This window comes from Dreissena polymorpha, chromosome 4, assembly GCF_020536995.1.
Source record: "Dreissena polymorpha isolate Duluth1 chromosome 4, UMN_Dpol_1.0, whole genome shotgun sequence".
In the NCBI taxonomy this organism is placed as follows: domain Eukaryota; kingdom Metazoa; phylum Mollusca; class Bivalvia; order Myida; family Dreissenidae; genus Dreissena; species Dreissena polymorpha.
This window is the reverse complement of record NC_068358.1, coordinates 114,742,258-114,759,299: the sequence shown is the minus strand read 5'-3', so window position 1 is coordinate 114,759,299 and position 17,042 is coordinate 114,742,258. Positions and strand designations below refer to the sequence as shown.

At 33.7% G+C, this 17,042-nt stretch overlaps 2 protein-coding genes across 8 annotated transcripts; one reads left to right on the top strand and one right to left on the bottom strand.

Annotated features, from left to right (window-relative positions):
* The first annotated feature begins 3,228 nt into the window (after positions 1-3,228).
* Positions 3,229-16,504, top strand: LOC127877483 (uncharacterized). 4 transcript variants are annotated; one of them, XR_008048456.1, is made up of 5 exons: positions 3,229-3,960; positions 7,637-7,784; positions 8,638-8,790; positions 14,171-14,366; positions 16,281-16,504. XR_008048456.1 is itself a non-coding variant. In XM_052423409.1 (5 exons), exons 1-5 carry the CDS (start codon positions 6,455-6,457, stop codon positions 16,305-16,307), a joined length of 561 nt encoding a protein of 186 aa, XP_052279369.1. In that variant the 5' UTR covers positions 6,347-6,454; the 3' UTR covers positions 16,308-16,504. The 4 variants fall into 4 exon arrangements, 1 of the variants encoding a protein (XP_052279369.1); XR_008048457.1 differs by lacking the exon at positions 3,229-3,960 and adding an exon at positions 4,180-4,216; XR_008048455.1 differs by lacking the exon at positions 3,229-3,960 and adding an exon at positions 4,223-5,199.
* LOC127877484 (uncharacterized) lies at positions 5,985-9,218 on the bottom strand. Of its 4 annotated transcripts, none has more exons than XR_008048458.1 (3): positions 9,130-9,218; positions 8,632-8,782; positions 5,985-6,473 (listed from the first exon to the last, which is right to left on the bottom strand). XR_008048458.1 is itself a non-coding variant. In XM_052423410.1 (2 exons), exons 1-2 carry the CDS (start codon positions 8,667-8,669, stop codon positions 6,172-6,174), a joined length of 327 nt encoding a protein of 108 aa, XP_052279370.1. In that variant the 5' UTR covers positions 8,670-8,777; the 3' UTR covers positions 5,985-6,171. The 4 variants fall into 4 exon arrangements, 1 of the variants encoding a protein (XP_052279370.1); XR_008048459.1 differs by having other exon boundaries at positions 9,096-9,214; XR_008048460.1 differs by lacking the exon at positions 9,130-9,218 and having other exon boundaries at positions 8,601-8,749.
* Positions 16,505-17,042: the final 538 nt, after the last annotated feature.

The window sequence follows — 17,042 nt, the reverse complement described above, 5'->3', positions numbered from 1 at the left end:
ACGGTGTAGTTCTATAGTGCGATTCAGCGAAGATACATTTATCAAAAAGTGTACAAAAACATACCCATTTGGAAACGTGCGGACCTTTTTAAGTTGTGGTCTGGTATACTTCGTTAAAGAAAATCGATGTATTTTGCCTGTGTGACTAGAACATTCCCAGCAAATTGAATCGCTCATTACAGAAAAAAAATCGCTTTGAACATGTACACGTTAAAGCATGCACAAAACCATCGTCTTTTAGCCTATTAATAGATACATTTGCATTATCTTAAATGAGATGGAGCCAATGCTCAGGGGTGGCGCTAACAATAGGAGGTGGCGCCAATGCACTTTTATAGCTATTTTAAAGTGACAAATATTATGTAATGATTTCCATATGCTTACAGGACTTACATTTATTTTTGTAAATTGACTACACCAGCACATTTGAGTCGCGTTCGTTTTTAATTAGAACAAATAGATTTCTAATGATGTCTTGATGGATGAAAACGTTCGTCTTTGTAAGATAAAAACATTTAACATTTATTAAACGTACACAAAATTTCTCGGCAAAAGATCGAGCTTTATGTTTTTGGAATCTATAGTAGGAAAACAACATGTTTAAGCCTAATTAAGATTCGTTGAACTTCGTTTTTTAGTAAATTAAGAATTTGGATTAAGAGTCACAAATCATCGTTTCAAGAAGAAGTTATACATTACATTTTATCCTGAATTATCATACTGTATACACACATTGATGTCGATGAACTATTTTGGTAACGCTGAGAATTTATTTATTTGTTTTATTGCGTATTAGCAGGTTTTATTGAGTTTTATAAATTTTTGGTATATATCGTACAATATGTTTTAGTCATATTGTTTTAATTGAGTTGATAACTAATATATCTGAAAAGAAACTACATCTTATTTATTATAGAATGTGTTTATGTTCTGTAAAGAATTGGGCCTTCGTATGTCAGTTGAAAAAATAAAGTAAATATAGCAAATAAAATTATCTATCAAATGTACGTCATGTTATACTACTGTTAATGGATATATCCTGTATTTGCGCTACCTCCTATCTTTAGCGCCACACCCTTAGCGTTGGCTCCATCTCTTAATTATTTATTAACTCGGCAAGAAGCTAATTGTTTGAGCATTCTTCATCTAACATATATTGTACGCAATCGTTTGATGTCGTTAGCGATTTAATTGGGTTGAAATTTGCTCGTCTAACAGGACAAACTCATCGAAATGCTTTTTAAAACTCCGCAATGACACAACTTTAAAAGGTTCTCACGTTTTAAATGGGTTGAGAATGCATGTTAATGTTTTGATGAAATAATCATCGCTGAATCGCACTACATTTACCGATTTTAAAAATAATGCCACATATGCTGAAAAAACATTGTTGCGTTTCGTGGTACTAAATTTATAACGCAATTCCGGTACGAAATGTTCAACGGGTTTATTCACAATAAACGGTTATAACTGTGTACTGATATACAAAATGCTAACATCAGATACATTCATTAATACGTGGCATTCATCAGAAATGACGTTCTTGACAATGTAGCGTAGTCACATAATAGTAATGGATGTCAAAGGTTCAATGACGCTCCTCTTAATATAATACGGTTGTTAAAGTTAGATTTAATAGTTCAATTACTCAATATTTAAAAGAACTTAGTTTGAGCTATTACTTATGTCTCAATATTCAAGGGTTCAATACCAAAGTTACTATTGTTATTGTTAAGCTTACTTTTTAGAGAAAAACGTGATAGAGGTTACCCCTTTAAAGATTAAAACACGATTGAACCCTGTGACCAAAATTTGGTCACTTTATATAGCCGCGGCGTTCAACTTGTAACCAGAAATTGGTCACTGTGACCAGAAATTGATCACTGTGACCAGAAATTGGTCACTGTGACCAAATATTGGTCACTGTGTGACAAAAAAGGGTCACAATAACTGCCGTGACCAATTATGGAACGCTCGCACGCTTAACACTTATAAATAATAAAATAGACTTTAGATGACAAAACAATTTAAAACTGACTATATGAACTAATTAATAACCTTTCGTCTGCTAAAATTAGTGCAGCTTTCTTACCTTATGCCTAAAAATAGGTCTTGCGATAAAAATATAAACACAGCAGTGTGTTGCTATGCAAGAATTACCCACAAGTCAGCATTCCAAGATGGCGGACACTGGATAAATGACATGACAATTTCTAGTGAAAAATGTGAATAACCATCAGACTAACGAAGATTATTGTGCAAAATCTATGAATTTATAAAATACATATGTTCATTAACCCAATACAGTGCTTTTAGTTTAAATGAACAATTCGCTAACAATATAAATAACTCGAGTAAAAGTGCGTCTCGGAACAGACACTCTCCGAGTCAACCTAAATAAGAAAGAACAATGTCCACATTCCTGGTTAAAATGGCAAGTAGCAAACATGGTTTGATTTATTTGTCATGGGATCTGTTAATTGTCAGATTCATATACATATTCTGCTTATTATGTTTGTTAAAACGCACTGACTTTTGGAGTGAATGAATCCAGAACAAGTATTTACAGGAAAGATAAAACATTAGATTAAAACCCCGGTTCATATCAATATAGACCTAAATCACCCTGTAAAAGTATCTATGCAATTTAAAAACATCAGGGCTAAGCGCAACTTCGAAAGTTGTATTGGCTAATGCATCTAAAAAAAGAGGTGGCGTCCGTGATTTACGGCCATGATATAATTAGATTGTATTTTGACCAGCTATGAAGAAAATGTAGTAAATTGTGTCGCTACACAGGTCTGTGCTTTAACTGTTTTGTTTGCGCAGTTCTCTTCAGAGCGGTTATGACCTTCGATCATAAACATCGTTATGCATGTTTCATGCAAGGAAAGGAAAACGTGCGTCGATGTTTTTTGGGGCAACTGGCAAAGGTTGTCGTCATATTATATTACAACACGAAGTTCATTTCTGCTAGATATCTTCAAAACGCGTTTATTTATGATCATCTAAATCTGAATGCTGATAGCATGAGAAGAAAGATAGATGCCTATACACGTTTATGGCATTTGGTAAAAAGTCAAATCCGCACGGTCTTTTGCATATTCATTGTTTCATATTATTAAGAGCACGCTTTGTTATCCACAAAAATGACACAAGTTAAACGGTAGAAATGGAAAACCAATTTTCTTCGAGGTCAATAGTTCCAAGTTAACGATAACATGCTCTTGTAACATAACAAGCGTTCCCACTTCATATCTCGGTTTGACACGTTAACAAGAAAGATCTTATACGCATTTTTACATGTTGTGCAGAACGTTATGTAATACAAAGGAATTTAAATACAACGTTCGGACATTATTTTCAGTTATTTAACGTAACATTATAATTTCCCCACTCTTCCACATTTTGAAACTACCAGCGATCGATTATCATGAAAGTACTGATCAGTTCAAATGTTGTGTTCCTGATATTGGAAACACATGTTTGTTGACCGTATGTTTTTCTTCTGTTTATAAGAAGATTTCTTCTGTCCATTAGTCAACTTGCAGTGGTGTCTAGCATAGAGACTGATGTCATCCGAGAGACATCCGGTGCTTAGCTTCTATAGCTGAGGAGCAGAAAAAACATTTCGGCTTAAATACTTGAAAAGTAATATAATTTTACAAACTTAATGATTAACTGCTATCGTGTCGGTGAACTATTTTCTTTCGAAAAAAAGCTTATGATCATTTGTTCGAAAAAGGATGCCAAACACCACTTGACTACGAGGTAGCATAGTACACTATTTCAATTATGCATGCATATACTTTTCCGCGACGTGAAACTAATTCACTTCACATAAGCAAGTTGAGAGCTATGTGAAGTGTTTAATATTGTATCTCACGGAACAAATGTTGAATAGATACAACTGTTTGCGAACAACTAAACATCTTGCGGAGATTACCGGTATATTATAAGGTACCTTTTTGAATAACGTTCCACCCAGTGCCCGTGCGTACACATATACAAAATTAGTATAACAATTATAAACTACTATTTAACTGTTTAAGAATAATCGAATAGCTATTAAACTCAAAATAAGGATTTCATGCCATCAAATTTGGGTATATTGTTATCTCGCTGTCCGCCCGGCATTCCGTCAGGTGCTCGATACGTTTGAAATATAGAGAGAACTTAGCCAAGGATTACACGCTACACGTATATGCTCACGAGGGTAACACAATGCTTGTTTAGGTTATTTGGAAGGGACCTTACTGGCAATATTGCTTTTAATTATTTTGTGTTATATATAAATCAATACATTTGCGTGGTTTTATAAGGTTGAGCTGAGATAGCGCAACATAATTTTAGCTCAACATAACTTTAGCCCATAAGGTGATTAAATAAAACTAAAAGAACAACACCTGTATCCAACATGCTTTTCTACAAAGTATAATTAGTTTGCGGTAAAAAATGTTGAAACTGACGAACGACGTGTCACCCAATTTTAAACGGGGAATAAACACACAAAAACAAGTCAAAGTAACAAATCAAATAGGTCTGACAAATTTCATGTGCTCAGACAAAATATGTTATAGCCATCTTAAATTAGAATAATACAGTAATCTTCTAATAAATTAAGTATTCAATATATATTCTTCTAAGCAAATATGCCCAATCGAATGTTAAGCGGCTGTGGAACAACTTAAATCTATGTAAATCAAGCGTAACGGTGTAAACAAATTATGTACGTGTCCTTATCGTAATAAATGTTTAATATTTATACGAAAGCAAATCCGACCTGTAATTAATTTTACCATTCACCTCTTGTTTAATATTTTCAACAAGTCTACATTTTAATTGTTGAATAAAGCTTTGAATTATATTAACGAGAGCTATGTATTTGAGGGATAACAATTCGGTTGTTTAAGAGTTAAATATTGTTTAAGCGTCAAATGAATCCAAAACGTATGTCGGATTGTGTGTTTGTCATGAATAATTAGAAGCTTCGATAGGAATACAATTATTGTAATCGCTCTGTCAAGTAAATCGATTTCGTAAATCGTGTTATTGGTGACAGCGGTTAGCACACGATACAATCGTTTTAAAAAGTTTGAGTTCAAATCGATACAATTAAACGGATGAAATAACATACAACAAAATAGTACATCGTTTTTATTTTATTATTATAAGCATCGGATTCAAGATTTCAATGAGGTAAGTTTGTGTTTTACTTTACTTTAAATTTTCTGTTTGATAAATCCTGTTCTTTGGGAAAGAGCCTGGCCTTTTTTTGAGGGGAAAAAACCGCGCGAAATTTTGAGGGAAAATAAAGAAAGTCTTAAATAATCAATTTACTGTTTTTAAAACAAATTCAAGGCAACAGATAATTTAATGCACTATTTTTCTTTTTTCTACACTGAATAATATTTTTTTTTGGATATCATTGTTTTGGGGAAAATCTCTATAAGAGGGGAAAACTACGTCTACGAGAAAGGGTCGATATTCGGCGCTTCTCAAAGAAGGAAAAAAAGAATTTGAGTTGAGTTGTTGCTTAATTTTATTTTCCACCGTTGGGAAAGACTAAATGCGGACGCCATTTTTGTCAGTTGAAGCCGCGTGATCGGATTATTTTCAGATATGAAAAATCGGCCTAACTCAGCGGGCCAGTATTATTTATATTGGCCCGCTAGATACGAATAACGGCCCGCTCGCGACGTATTTTGTTACTTTTTATAGTAACGATATGTAATATGAGTATATTCTGTGGATCAATGTCGTATAATGCCAGATGTTACTTGCAATAGAATTAATGTGAAAACACACATTATTCTTATATATATATATATATATATTTTAATTTATATTATTAAAAATACATATATCAATACAATGAACTAGGCAGACATTGATAGACTGAATATCTTACACTTCGAAGATATGTCGCTGTTTTTATTTGACGTTATTCGATATTTTGTGATTGAAATTTTTTGAAAATGCAAAAACGTCAACATCAAACAATACATTATCAGGTATTGTCAATAATGTACATAAGTGTTGTATAATAATACGCTATAAATGAACCAAAGACTAAACATACATCAAGGCACCAGATAACGTTGTCCGCGCATACTGCTCCTCGTACAGGAGGGTGGGGTACGTGCACCTGACCAAAATCTGATGCCCGGCCTACTGCCACGTCAACAAATGCAGGTTGGCACACTGGGTCCACCGCGCCGCGATTATGCTGCCCCTACGTACGGATTTACTGTTGTTAACGATCTCCACGTGCGCGAACCTGTTTGGCGCAACGCAGTATGGTAGTATGAAGCTGTAGGTTCCGTCAACAGGAGAGGTAAAACGACCTGACTCGACGATGTAGGCTTCTCCGTCATTAATAAGCACATGTTTGAACAGAACGTCATCATTGACCATATGACTTTGACCGGAGGGAGTTCTCACCAGAAACAAGATGGCGGGGATTGCCAACTCTGCAAGCCAATTAAGTGGTAATTAAGATTCAATAAATTAGTATTTGGGTAAACTAAACATATATTGAAAATGCAGATACTTAACTTAATGATGAAGCATTAATTTCAAATCTAAACCCTTTTGTCTTGCCTGTCATCTTTACAGAATCTTATATGCTATTGGATATCTTATGAAAGTCAGTATTTAGAATCGATTATGAGTGATACCCTGTCTATATGCAAACTTGTGTCAAATGAGAATATATACACTAATTGAAACCATTCGGCTTTTAGTTTCTAGATCGCCAATCGATACAACTTAAGACAGACGTACATGGTCTGGTAATGAGATACTATAAAGATGTTTGTTTTTAATAACAACTCAAACATTACGGTAGGTAGGCCGGCCAATGTTTGTTTTTAAAAGTGTTTGTACATACACAAAATAGCGCTTTTTTCTTTTGACTTTGAACTCATATCCGTTGTTAAGAAGAGAACGCGTTTAAACACACAAACGGGTACGACAATTAGTACTTCGTTTGTTTTTTTCTAGCAACTCTGGTATTAGGAAGAAATAAACAAATATTGCAAATTGCAAAGTCCTTAGCTTTTTTTCTATGTGACCCACTTAAAGACTTCTTCAAAATAAAGACGGACTGATTTAGTCCTATGATTGTGAGGCAACATCATTACAAGATATAAAGTTATTAAAGATGCTCAGTTAAATTATTTTTTTGTTTATAACTATTGTCCATATAAACAGTTTATCAATAGATGATTACTCATATTAATGTTAATTTTATCAATTGATTTCAAGACACATAATCAATATGGTATACACAAGTGCGTAAAATTACGAAAAATATTGAGCGTTTTAAGTGAAAAACAAATGTAGTAGGACTCAATTATATTGCTGAATCTAATAGTTCATACAGACTGACTAGGTGCATTAAATGCTTATTTAGAACTCAATTTTAACATTAACAAAATTACGGATTTCTTTCTCTCGTTTTCTAAAGCAAATGATATATTTCGGTTTCAGTATCAACTTAAAATGCATAGCTAGGTCTATCTACATGCATTCTTGATTTAGTTAAACGAATATCATTGTTTGTTTTGGAACAAAGAAGGCGGTTGTTATACATGTATTACATCGTTAACGATATACTTTATATATATTCCAGTGACAAGTTTTGTCTCCAACTGCAAAGGAGCGTGCATTCTGACATATGTGATTGCAGTCTTTGAAAACGAGCGCGTAACTTTACAGGCTTTACTGACCAAATATCTTAAAATAGGAGCGATTTTGATAAAGAAAGCTATATGGCAACTGTAAGTTGAACATATTCAAGTTTGCTAATTGAGTATGAGTATTATATCTGTATCGCCGTACAAGATACTGTTCTGTTTACGTAAACATACCTTGTGCTATTTTCCTTAACGGAAATGTGTATTTATTTGCCATATAACATAACAGTTTAATAGGTAATGCTTTGAACTTCAAAAAGGGCATATAAACAACTATCTACATGTAATCATAAAGAAGCAGTTATATGAACACATTTAACATCGATAACACTACAATTTGTGCTGATTTTTGCTAGATCCAATAAGGTGTGCTTCATAGCATTTTCAATTTGTAGAATTTAAATTTCATCCGTCTTTAACATTTTCGCTCAGTATATAAAGAAATATTCTGTATTGGCTATGTAAAATGTGTGCACTAAAAATTATAGTTTGAATTGAATCACAGGACAATATAATTCAAACATCAGTCCCTCATATGGGGATTTTGATGGCATTCACACTTTCACGAGAACATGACTAATTTACTCATCTCTTTCAAGTCTTTTAGCTATGGTATAGGGACAAAGAAACAATACTTGACTGATTTGCTCCCTTTATTCAGTTGTTCAAATTTAAACATGTGGTATAGTTCCTCATTTTTGAGTCTAAAATAACAAATGAACTGAGTATACTCCACACAATGGGAACCATACGCTTATAATGTGTGCTTCTGTTCAGATTTCATACTTAATTAGAATCAGGAATTAGCCAAAAATCATGTTATTTCATATAATTAGCCAGCGAATAAAATAAAATAAAATTGACAACATTGTGACATAAGTTCTCCAAACTTATACTAACCAATCTCTTTTCTTCCACCTGAATACCTTACCACTAGGCCCTACTTGTATCGGATGTGGATTGATGCATGGTGGTCCAGTGGTAACCCGCTTGACTATCAATTCAAAAGGTTCAAGAATCAAATCCCGGTACAGGCAGTGGGGTTTTCAGACACCGCTTCAGTGTTTCCCATCAAACTAGATCTGAAATGGTAAGTAGCCAAGAAGGTAGCCATACGCATCTGTGCTTTACAACAAGCATTATAAATAGCTCATGGGCCTTATCGTAGAAAGAGATTTTCTACGGTTGATATCGGAGGTCTGATTTTGATGTTTAGATTGATCTATCGTCAATAGTAATTTGCGTTTGAATTTGGAGTTCTATTAATATTGTTTCCCTTTTTTGCAACGTGAAATATTCATAATGGGGGTGTTATAAGAAACGAAGACTACTTCTGAATCAGAGACGCAATAGCAATTGACTTAAGAAGTACTATAGATCCACAAAGATATTAACTGGTTAAATTCAGTAGCAACATAGCCAGACGCACATAGTAAAACACAGAACGCCGTATGAAATAGTATTAATACAAATTCCGAAAGTTCAACTGCAGTTGTCAATAGCGCACACGAAGTAAAGATATATATGAAGTGGTTATAAACTTACCAACATGGAGCAAATAAGATGAAATGTTTGCACAGCAAATGTAACTAGGTAAAATGCAACTGTCATGTATCAGAAGCATATTCCTGTAGTTAAAATAAGAATGTCATTTAACAGCATGCATGTCCTGTATTAAAATAAAAACGTCATTTAACAGCATGCATGTACTGGCGGATATTTTCTTCCATTGTAACCATCTTAAACTTCCGTGTATAATCAAAAGCGGATGACCAATTAGTAATTTCATCTACCCAGCAACGCGGTTATTTAGCAGCGGGGACGATGTGTACTTGTAATAAATGTTTTTGTTATATTGCGTTCATTGGTAGTTCGTCTAGTAACAGAAATTCGACCATGACTAGGCCAGATAACAATAATACTATAATATGATTATAGGTGCTACCTAATTTACGGGCAAAAGCTTTTTAAGTTTTTTGATAACCATGTATTTTTAATAAATATATGGACATCATTGTGTTCAAAATATTATAACTGTTGCAATAATAAAGTAACGCATCAAAAAAAAAAAAATCAATCTTAAAACGAGTTACATGTTCATAGCTTAAAGATCTAGCATCTTATATTTTTTTTTGTTTTCTAGCCACAGGAATTTAAAGCTGGTTCGGTGGCTGTGGTATAGTGGATGGGTTGTCTGCTTTTTCACCCAATTTTAATTTTAGAATTTCTAATTGATGTTTTCAAACAATTATTCGATGTACAAACAGGTTTTCTTGCTTATTATCAGCTCTAGATTAATAAAACTGCACAGTGTCGTCATGACCAGTAAACATTGTTAAAATACCCTCATTTACATTTATAATACTCACCATTTACAGGGCTTTTAATGGTCAATTTTGGAATATGACCTTTACTTATGTGATTGGAAATTGTAACGTTGTTTATGGTAAAATGGAGTAAGGCGATTTACTTAATTGGTAATGGAATTTGAATCTAAATGAGGGTTTATTGAATTAATTTCACTGATTATTTTACTGAGCTTTTGTATTAATCTTGTGTTAATAATTAGAAATTATATAGAAAATAAGCCTGGTTTGATTTTGTTTCTAAACATCAATTGAGATTTCCATCTTCAAAATGGGGGGAAAATATACTTTTTGCAATTGGTAATATGACCCAATTAAGGCTATGAATAAGGACCATAAAAAGACCCCTTCTTAAGTTAACCATTTTTGCCTTTTTATTCTGTCAATTTTTTAAGCCTTTTCTGAAGCCTATTTCAATTTGGATACCGTCCAAAATCCTTCATTTAGTGTAAGGCAGGGCCCTTGTTTGGCCTTTTTGGGGCCAAAATTCAGCACCATCCCTTGAAATAGTATATTTTATTTCCCTATTTCATCTAAAAAAAATTCCCCCCTAATTTCCAGCTGACATCATGCTATTAAACTTTGATTAAATGTATATTATTTGAATTACATTGAATTATAACAATTTCAAGTGTAAAATGGTTAGTAAAAATATCTTCTAAAATTCTCCTTACGCCAAAAATGACATAAAATTCCCCCCTCCAAGGGCCCCTGTCCCAGTCTCCCAAAGTGTAGCAAGGGCCCTGAAAAGTTAATACATATTGCTATATTTTGCATTGTGTTATGTTAATCATTATTAGCTCTACTGGCCGAAGGCCTGAAGAGCTTATGTCATGGTGTGGTTTCCGTCGTCCGTGCATGCGTCCGTGCGTCCGTCCGTCCGTTAGACTTTTTCTTGTTTACGCGATTAAGTCCACAGTTTTCATTCGATTCTTTTCAAACTTGTCCAGTGTCTTTATATTAATGAGGACTCGAACTCTATTTAAAATGAGCAATATCGGACCATGAATTACAGAATTATCTCCCCTTGAATTTTAGAAAATTGTGAAATTTAGCTTGTTTACGTGATTTAGTCCAAATTTTTCATCCAATTTTTTCCAAACTTGCACAGTGTCTTGATATCAATGGGCACTCAAACCATATTGAAAATGAGCAACATTGGTTCAGTAAGTTTAGAATTATCTGCCCTTGAATTTGAGAAAATTGTGAAATTTTGCTAGTTTTCGCGATAAAGTCTACAGTTTTAGTCCAGTTCTTTCCAAACTTGCACAGTGTCTTTTTACCAATGAGGACTCGAATCCTATTGAAAATGAGCAATATCAGATTATTATGTCTAGAACTATGTCTCCTTGAATTTGATTTAAACATGTGAAATTCCGCATGTTTAAGCGATAATAAAGTCCACAGTTTTCATCCAATTCTTTCCAAAATGGCACAGTGTCTTTGTTTCAATGAGGACTCTAAACGTTTAAAAAAATAGCAGCATTGTGTCAAGAAGTCCAGAATTATATCCACTTGAATTTGAGAAAATCATGAAATTCCACTTTTTCACTCTTTCATACTGAACTACATACAATCATAAAAAACTTGTATTATTCATTGCTGTTCTGCTAGACCAGAAACATAGAGAGAAATGGATAAACTAATGGCTTGGTTTGAGCAATTAATTCTTTTCACACAATGTTTTCAAAAAGCTTATAAAAGAGTTGTGTTGTTAAAAACTAACCTTTTTCCTAATGTGAACACTTTCTGATGCCTCTTCAGCAAATGATATTTTGAGAAAAAGGGGAATCTGCTCAATAGTTTCCTTTTATCTCCAATGTTTTCAACTTCAAATTCATAATTAAACAACTATCATTGAAGATTTTACTTCTTTTGTCTAGATAAATCTCAAAGTCGTCTTGTGCAGGTCAACCCTTTCCCTATTTTCATAAATCTGCAGCATACAACAATGAATTTAAAAAGCTAAAAGGATGACAATTGCAATGAAATACTGTGCATTCCATTGATTTAAGTTGAAAACACTGAGTCAAAATGTGAATGTGCTTATTATGAGAAAATTCACCTTTTGGCTCAGTGTTTTCAAATGTTTGCTGCAGGGGTACATGAAGGCGTTTCTATTAGGAAAAGGGTTATGGCTTCAATCCTTTATCAAGTGTAGCATGCTGTCTTTAAGCCCTTTTCCATCAATTTAGACTCTTCCAAAATCAAAGCATATCAGGGTTTTTTAATGGGATGAACTGAAATGCAACCTTCAAATAGGGTAGAAAACATTGTGTTTAAAGGAGATTTTGCTTGCTATGAGCAATTTCTTCTTTTGTCTTCCTGAGTCATCTGAGGTAGAAGGGTAACTCCCCTCACAGTACTTTGAGAAATTCTTCATTGCATTACACCTGCAAAGATGTAAGGTCAACTTCTGTTGAACCCATAAACCCTTTACCAAATGACAACTTTTGGACTGTCCCAAATTGAAAGAAATTGCAGATGACAAAGAACAGTGTAATGGAATGTGAAGAAGTAGCTTTGGTAGGGTGGAAATCATTGTGATAAAAGGAGAAATTGCTCAAAATAAGCAATTTCTCCTTTAATCACAAATGATTTCTAGAGTCGTCTGCAATAAACCAGTAAATTCTTGTTATTATTTGTAATGGGTTAATCCATTTACAAATTGTTGGTTGGATTAACCCATTACCAAACGGTAAAATAAACCAGTAAATTCTTGTTATTGTTTGTAATGGGTAAATCCATTTCCAAATTTATGGTTGGATTAACCCATTACCAAATGGTAACGGAATTTCATGGGTTTGGTGCAGAAGACTCTAGAAATCATTGTCATTAAAGGAGAAATTGCTCATATTGAGCAATTTCTCCTTTTATCACAATGATTTCTACTCTTAGATTCCAGTAGAGCGATTCAGGCCCTCATGGGCCTCTTGTAATAATAATACACATTATATATTACTTTATTACACTGTATTGCACCTATTCTGAACGAATTCGTTGCATATTTCCAAGCTAGAATAAGACATTCCAAATTAACATCTTTTTTATAATAATGTTGTAAATCATTGTAAAAAATCTATCTTTTCAAACTCTTGTCTACAATTTAAATAAATGCCTGCAATCTCTTTCATCTTTTGACAGTTAAAATTATGTCGTTTGGTTAAGACTAACCAATATATTGTCACAGATGGAGAAATCCCTGTCTGCTACAGCTTTCTGGGAAATGGTTAACCCTTCACCAAAAGATACATTTTGGACCTTCTGAAATTGAAAAAGGTTGCAGTGACAATTCAAATAGAATATGAACAAATCCTCTGGGAGAATATAATCATTGTTGAAAAATGAGAAATTGTTCAGTTCAAAAATGAAGGTTGGAAAAGATTTAAGTGGATACATTTTTTTTCCAAGTTAACATTTTCCTTATGTTAACACCTGGTGCCTCTTAAACAGAGATCATTTTGATAATTTTGAGGGGAAAAAAATCTGTTCAAAACTAGTAAAAGTTCCTTTGATCTCATTGTTTTCAACTTTAATTTCATTACAGTAAGCAATTAAGTCCACATTTTGCATCTGATCCTTACCAAACTTTAACTGTGTGCTTAATATCAATAATTATTAGAATCCGATTGAAAATGAGCAACATCAGGGCAATAAGTCTATATTTACCTCCCCTTGAATAAAGTAACTCCACAGTTTCAATGTTATTCTTTAGAACTCGAATGCTATAAGGAATGAACAACATCAGACTACATGGATAAGCATCTGACCTTGCATTAATTTGACAAAATTGTGAATTTCTGCTTGTTTCATGATGCTTTGATTCTTTTCAAATCAGACTACATGTATGGCATCTGACCTTGCATTAATTTGACAAAATTGTGAATTTCTGCTTGTTTCATGATGCTTTGATTCTTTCCAAACTTGAACAGTTCTGTATATCAGCAAATAATATAAACAAATGCCAGTAGAGCAATTAAGGTCCTAATCAGCCTCTTGTTTTACCCACCTGACAAACGGTACCCAAGTTTGATTGTTACAAACAAAATAAACATTGATTTCAAGCAACTTTGTGTTAATAAAACCATTTTCATCTTTTTACAGCACTGCAGTTCACTTGGAAAGGTCGGAAACCATTCCATCCTATACAAAACCTGGGTCCTTTGACTTCAAGTTTGGAATGGCATCCCAAATCCTTAAGCCGAGGGACAAGCTGACTTTTGGACCCAAAGCACCTGAAATTTCCCCAAAACTGAGGACATTACAAGACATCATAACAAAATCATCAACATTTGAAAAGGTATACATTCATTCCAAATAAACAGCTTAACCTGCAAACAGAAACCATTTTGCCAATAAAAGCTAAGAGTGCAAATCACAGTCTGTTTAATGAATTACCTGTGAGTAAAGGCCACTTATGAACAAACAAGGTCATAATCATGCTTGCCATGGCAGTCAACTGCTTCATCAATTACCTCCAAATAACAGCGATTTTGCCTGTAAAAGCTAAGAGTGAACAAACAAAGTCACAATCATGCTTGTCACGGCAGTCAACTTGGAATTGCCACCAAAAATTAATTGAAGCACCTGGATCTTGACTTATTTTCTCTGAACTTCTGGTCCATTACAACCCCTGATTTCCAGAGCATCAATAACCTATTGACGTACATATAAAATAACATTTTAAGCAGATTGTTTGCATGTTTTATATAATTATTAAGGTTCGTAATGTAACCTAAATTTGAAAAAAAAGAATGTAGATAATGAACCAGATATGGCATTCATCTCGGCATTGTCAAAATGGCTTTAACAAACCAAGAGAAGATGCACATACTATCAACTGGATCTGGTCTGCTAATTTGTAACAAAGTTAAGCCCCTAATATGGCTCAGTTTGAGCAATTTCTACTCTATCACAATGATTTCTACCTTATCAATAAAATTCGTTATTTTCTCTTCCAATTGTATTTGCCATCTGCACCCTCTTTCAATTTGGGACTGTCAAAATGTCTCTGTTGGTATAGGGTTAAAAAAGGCATTGTTAAGCTGCTTTGTATATAAGCAATTGCATTACTGTTTCAAAAAAGAGTAGGTGCTATATTTTTTTTAAAACTGTTTTTGAATTAGATCTGCTGCAATCAATAAAAAAAAGGTGTTTGTATGATTGAAAGGGTTAACTCTTTACCAAATGTCAAATTTTGGACCGTCACAAATTCAAAGAGCTTGTAAACAAAAACTTATAATTGTAACAGAATAAGAAAAAAAATGCTTTATGCAGGGTAAAAATCTTTGTGAAAAAAAGCTCAACATGAGCTCTTTTTCTTTCCAACAATTATTTCAAAGCTATCAACAACAAAACAGTAAGTCTGGTTATTCTTTCGTAAAGGGTTAAGGGTAATTTGCCAATCAAGTTGTCCATACTGCCTCATCTGTCTTAATGAACTCATCAAGGGTTGTTGTAATGCCATCATTATATGGGTAATTTTTGGAATTGGGTGTTGTTCATGCTTCTCAGAGCTCTAGATAAATAGTTTTCTCTTCATTAACTTCTTTTATTTTGATCAAAACCCTATGTTGTGGGTACTCATTGAAACCGTCTCATCATATATAGTAAGTATGTAATTGTCTTGTAAAGACTACTTCACTTTCCTTACCTTGAGCCCTGACGTCCGTCAAATTTCCTAGTATCTTAACACAGCCATGTATCCTAATTCTTTTCTTATTACAAGCTGCAGCAAGCGACATATTATTGGAACAAGTAGAATTGCTGAAATCAACTTCAAAATCTTTTTTTATTTCTTTATTTAAATGGAAAATATTGAGAGACAATCTAAGAGTTTGCTATAAAAAATTAGCAAATTGTCTTGTTCTTTTTAAAACTATGCCTCCTGCTAAAGCGTTATAACATATTAGTATTAGTGAAAGGGTTCCATTACAACTCATGACCTTTATACAGATATAATAACTTGAATTTTGCGTTAATGCATTAATGCAACAAAACTTAAGGGGAAAGAAAAGCCAAGCCCCCCTTTCCCCCACCAAGTTTGGTTTCATCTTTTTAGGCTCTTTACAAGACAATTACAAACTAACTATTCACAAAATCCTATGACACTTCTAATGAGTACTGACAGTATAGGGTTTTGATTAAAACTAAAGAGGTAGGTGATGTGGAAACACATTTAAACTGCTAACAAGTGCTTAATTCTGTTTTGTAGGTCGACATCATTGCTAAATGCATCTAAATTTCTTCACCTGTGCCATTGTCCGAAAAATTGACAAAGCTGAGCCTCCGTATTGCGGACTCCACTGGAACAATCCAAATGGTTGTGTGGAATAATCATATAGATAAGATTGCAATTGCAAGGTCTTACCTAATGATAAACATTACTGTACGAGAATTCAACAACGAAAAGACTCTATCTTCAAATCCGGAATCATCATTTGAAGTCTGCGACGACCTCGATGCTGTTGTTATAGATGACACTGATCTTGAAAAAACAATGCTTATTGACAGTGTGCAAATAACTTCTGGAAAAGTGTGCAATGTCTGCAACACTCCAATTGCTACCAATGAACAGCTGCCAACAGTGAGGTGCAGCTCCTGCAACAGAAAATTTAAAACAACCTCACTTACAGAAAAATTAGCTGCGACCATTACCTGCGATGGTATAGATTATATTATTAGTAAGCATCTGTTAAGCAAATGCATCCCCAATCTGGACAATCTGACGAGATTGAAGATCAATTGCTTCTACAGATGTTAGCCGTTATATCTGATAGATCAGTTGTGAAACTGGTTTTAAAAATAATACATTCTTTGTTCAGAACATACCTTCCTGAAACAGAACATATAATTCAAACGGAAAGTGGCGTCCCTGATTGCTTATTCTGTTAAAGGGCAGATTTTCAAGAAAATGTACATTGTTTTCTCATGGATTGCTCAAATATTTTCGTGTAGTACTTTAAACGTAGTTGGG

What these genes read in the sequence shown, in the direction of transcription:
- LOC127877483 (XM_052423409.1), top strand. Translation starts at nt 6,455, where the DNA reads ATGGCGGGGATTGCCAACTCTGCAAGCCAATTAAGTG. An exon ending in AAGAAAGCTATATGGCAACT is followed by an intron (nt 7,785 to 8,637) that starts GTAAGTTGAACA and finishes CCTTACCACTAG; the next exon opens with GCCCTACTTGTATCGGATGT. An exon ending in AATCATCAACATTTGAAAAG is followed by an intron (nt 14,367 to 16,280) that starts GTATACATTCAT and finishes TCTGTTTTGTAG; the next exon opens with GTCGACATCATTGCTAAATG.
- LOC127877484 (XM_052423410.1), bottom strand. Translation starts at nt 8,669, where the DNA reads ATGCATCAATCCACATCCGATACAA. An exon ending in TCAATCCACATCCGATACAA is followed by an intron (nt 6,474 to 8,644) that starts GTAGGGCCTAGT and finishes ATTGGCTTGCAG; the next exon opens with AGTTGGCAATCCCCGCCATC.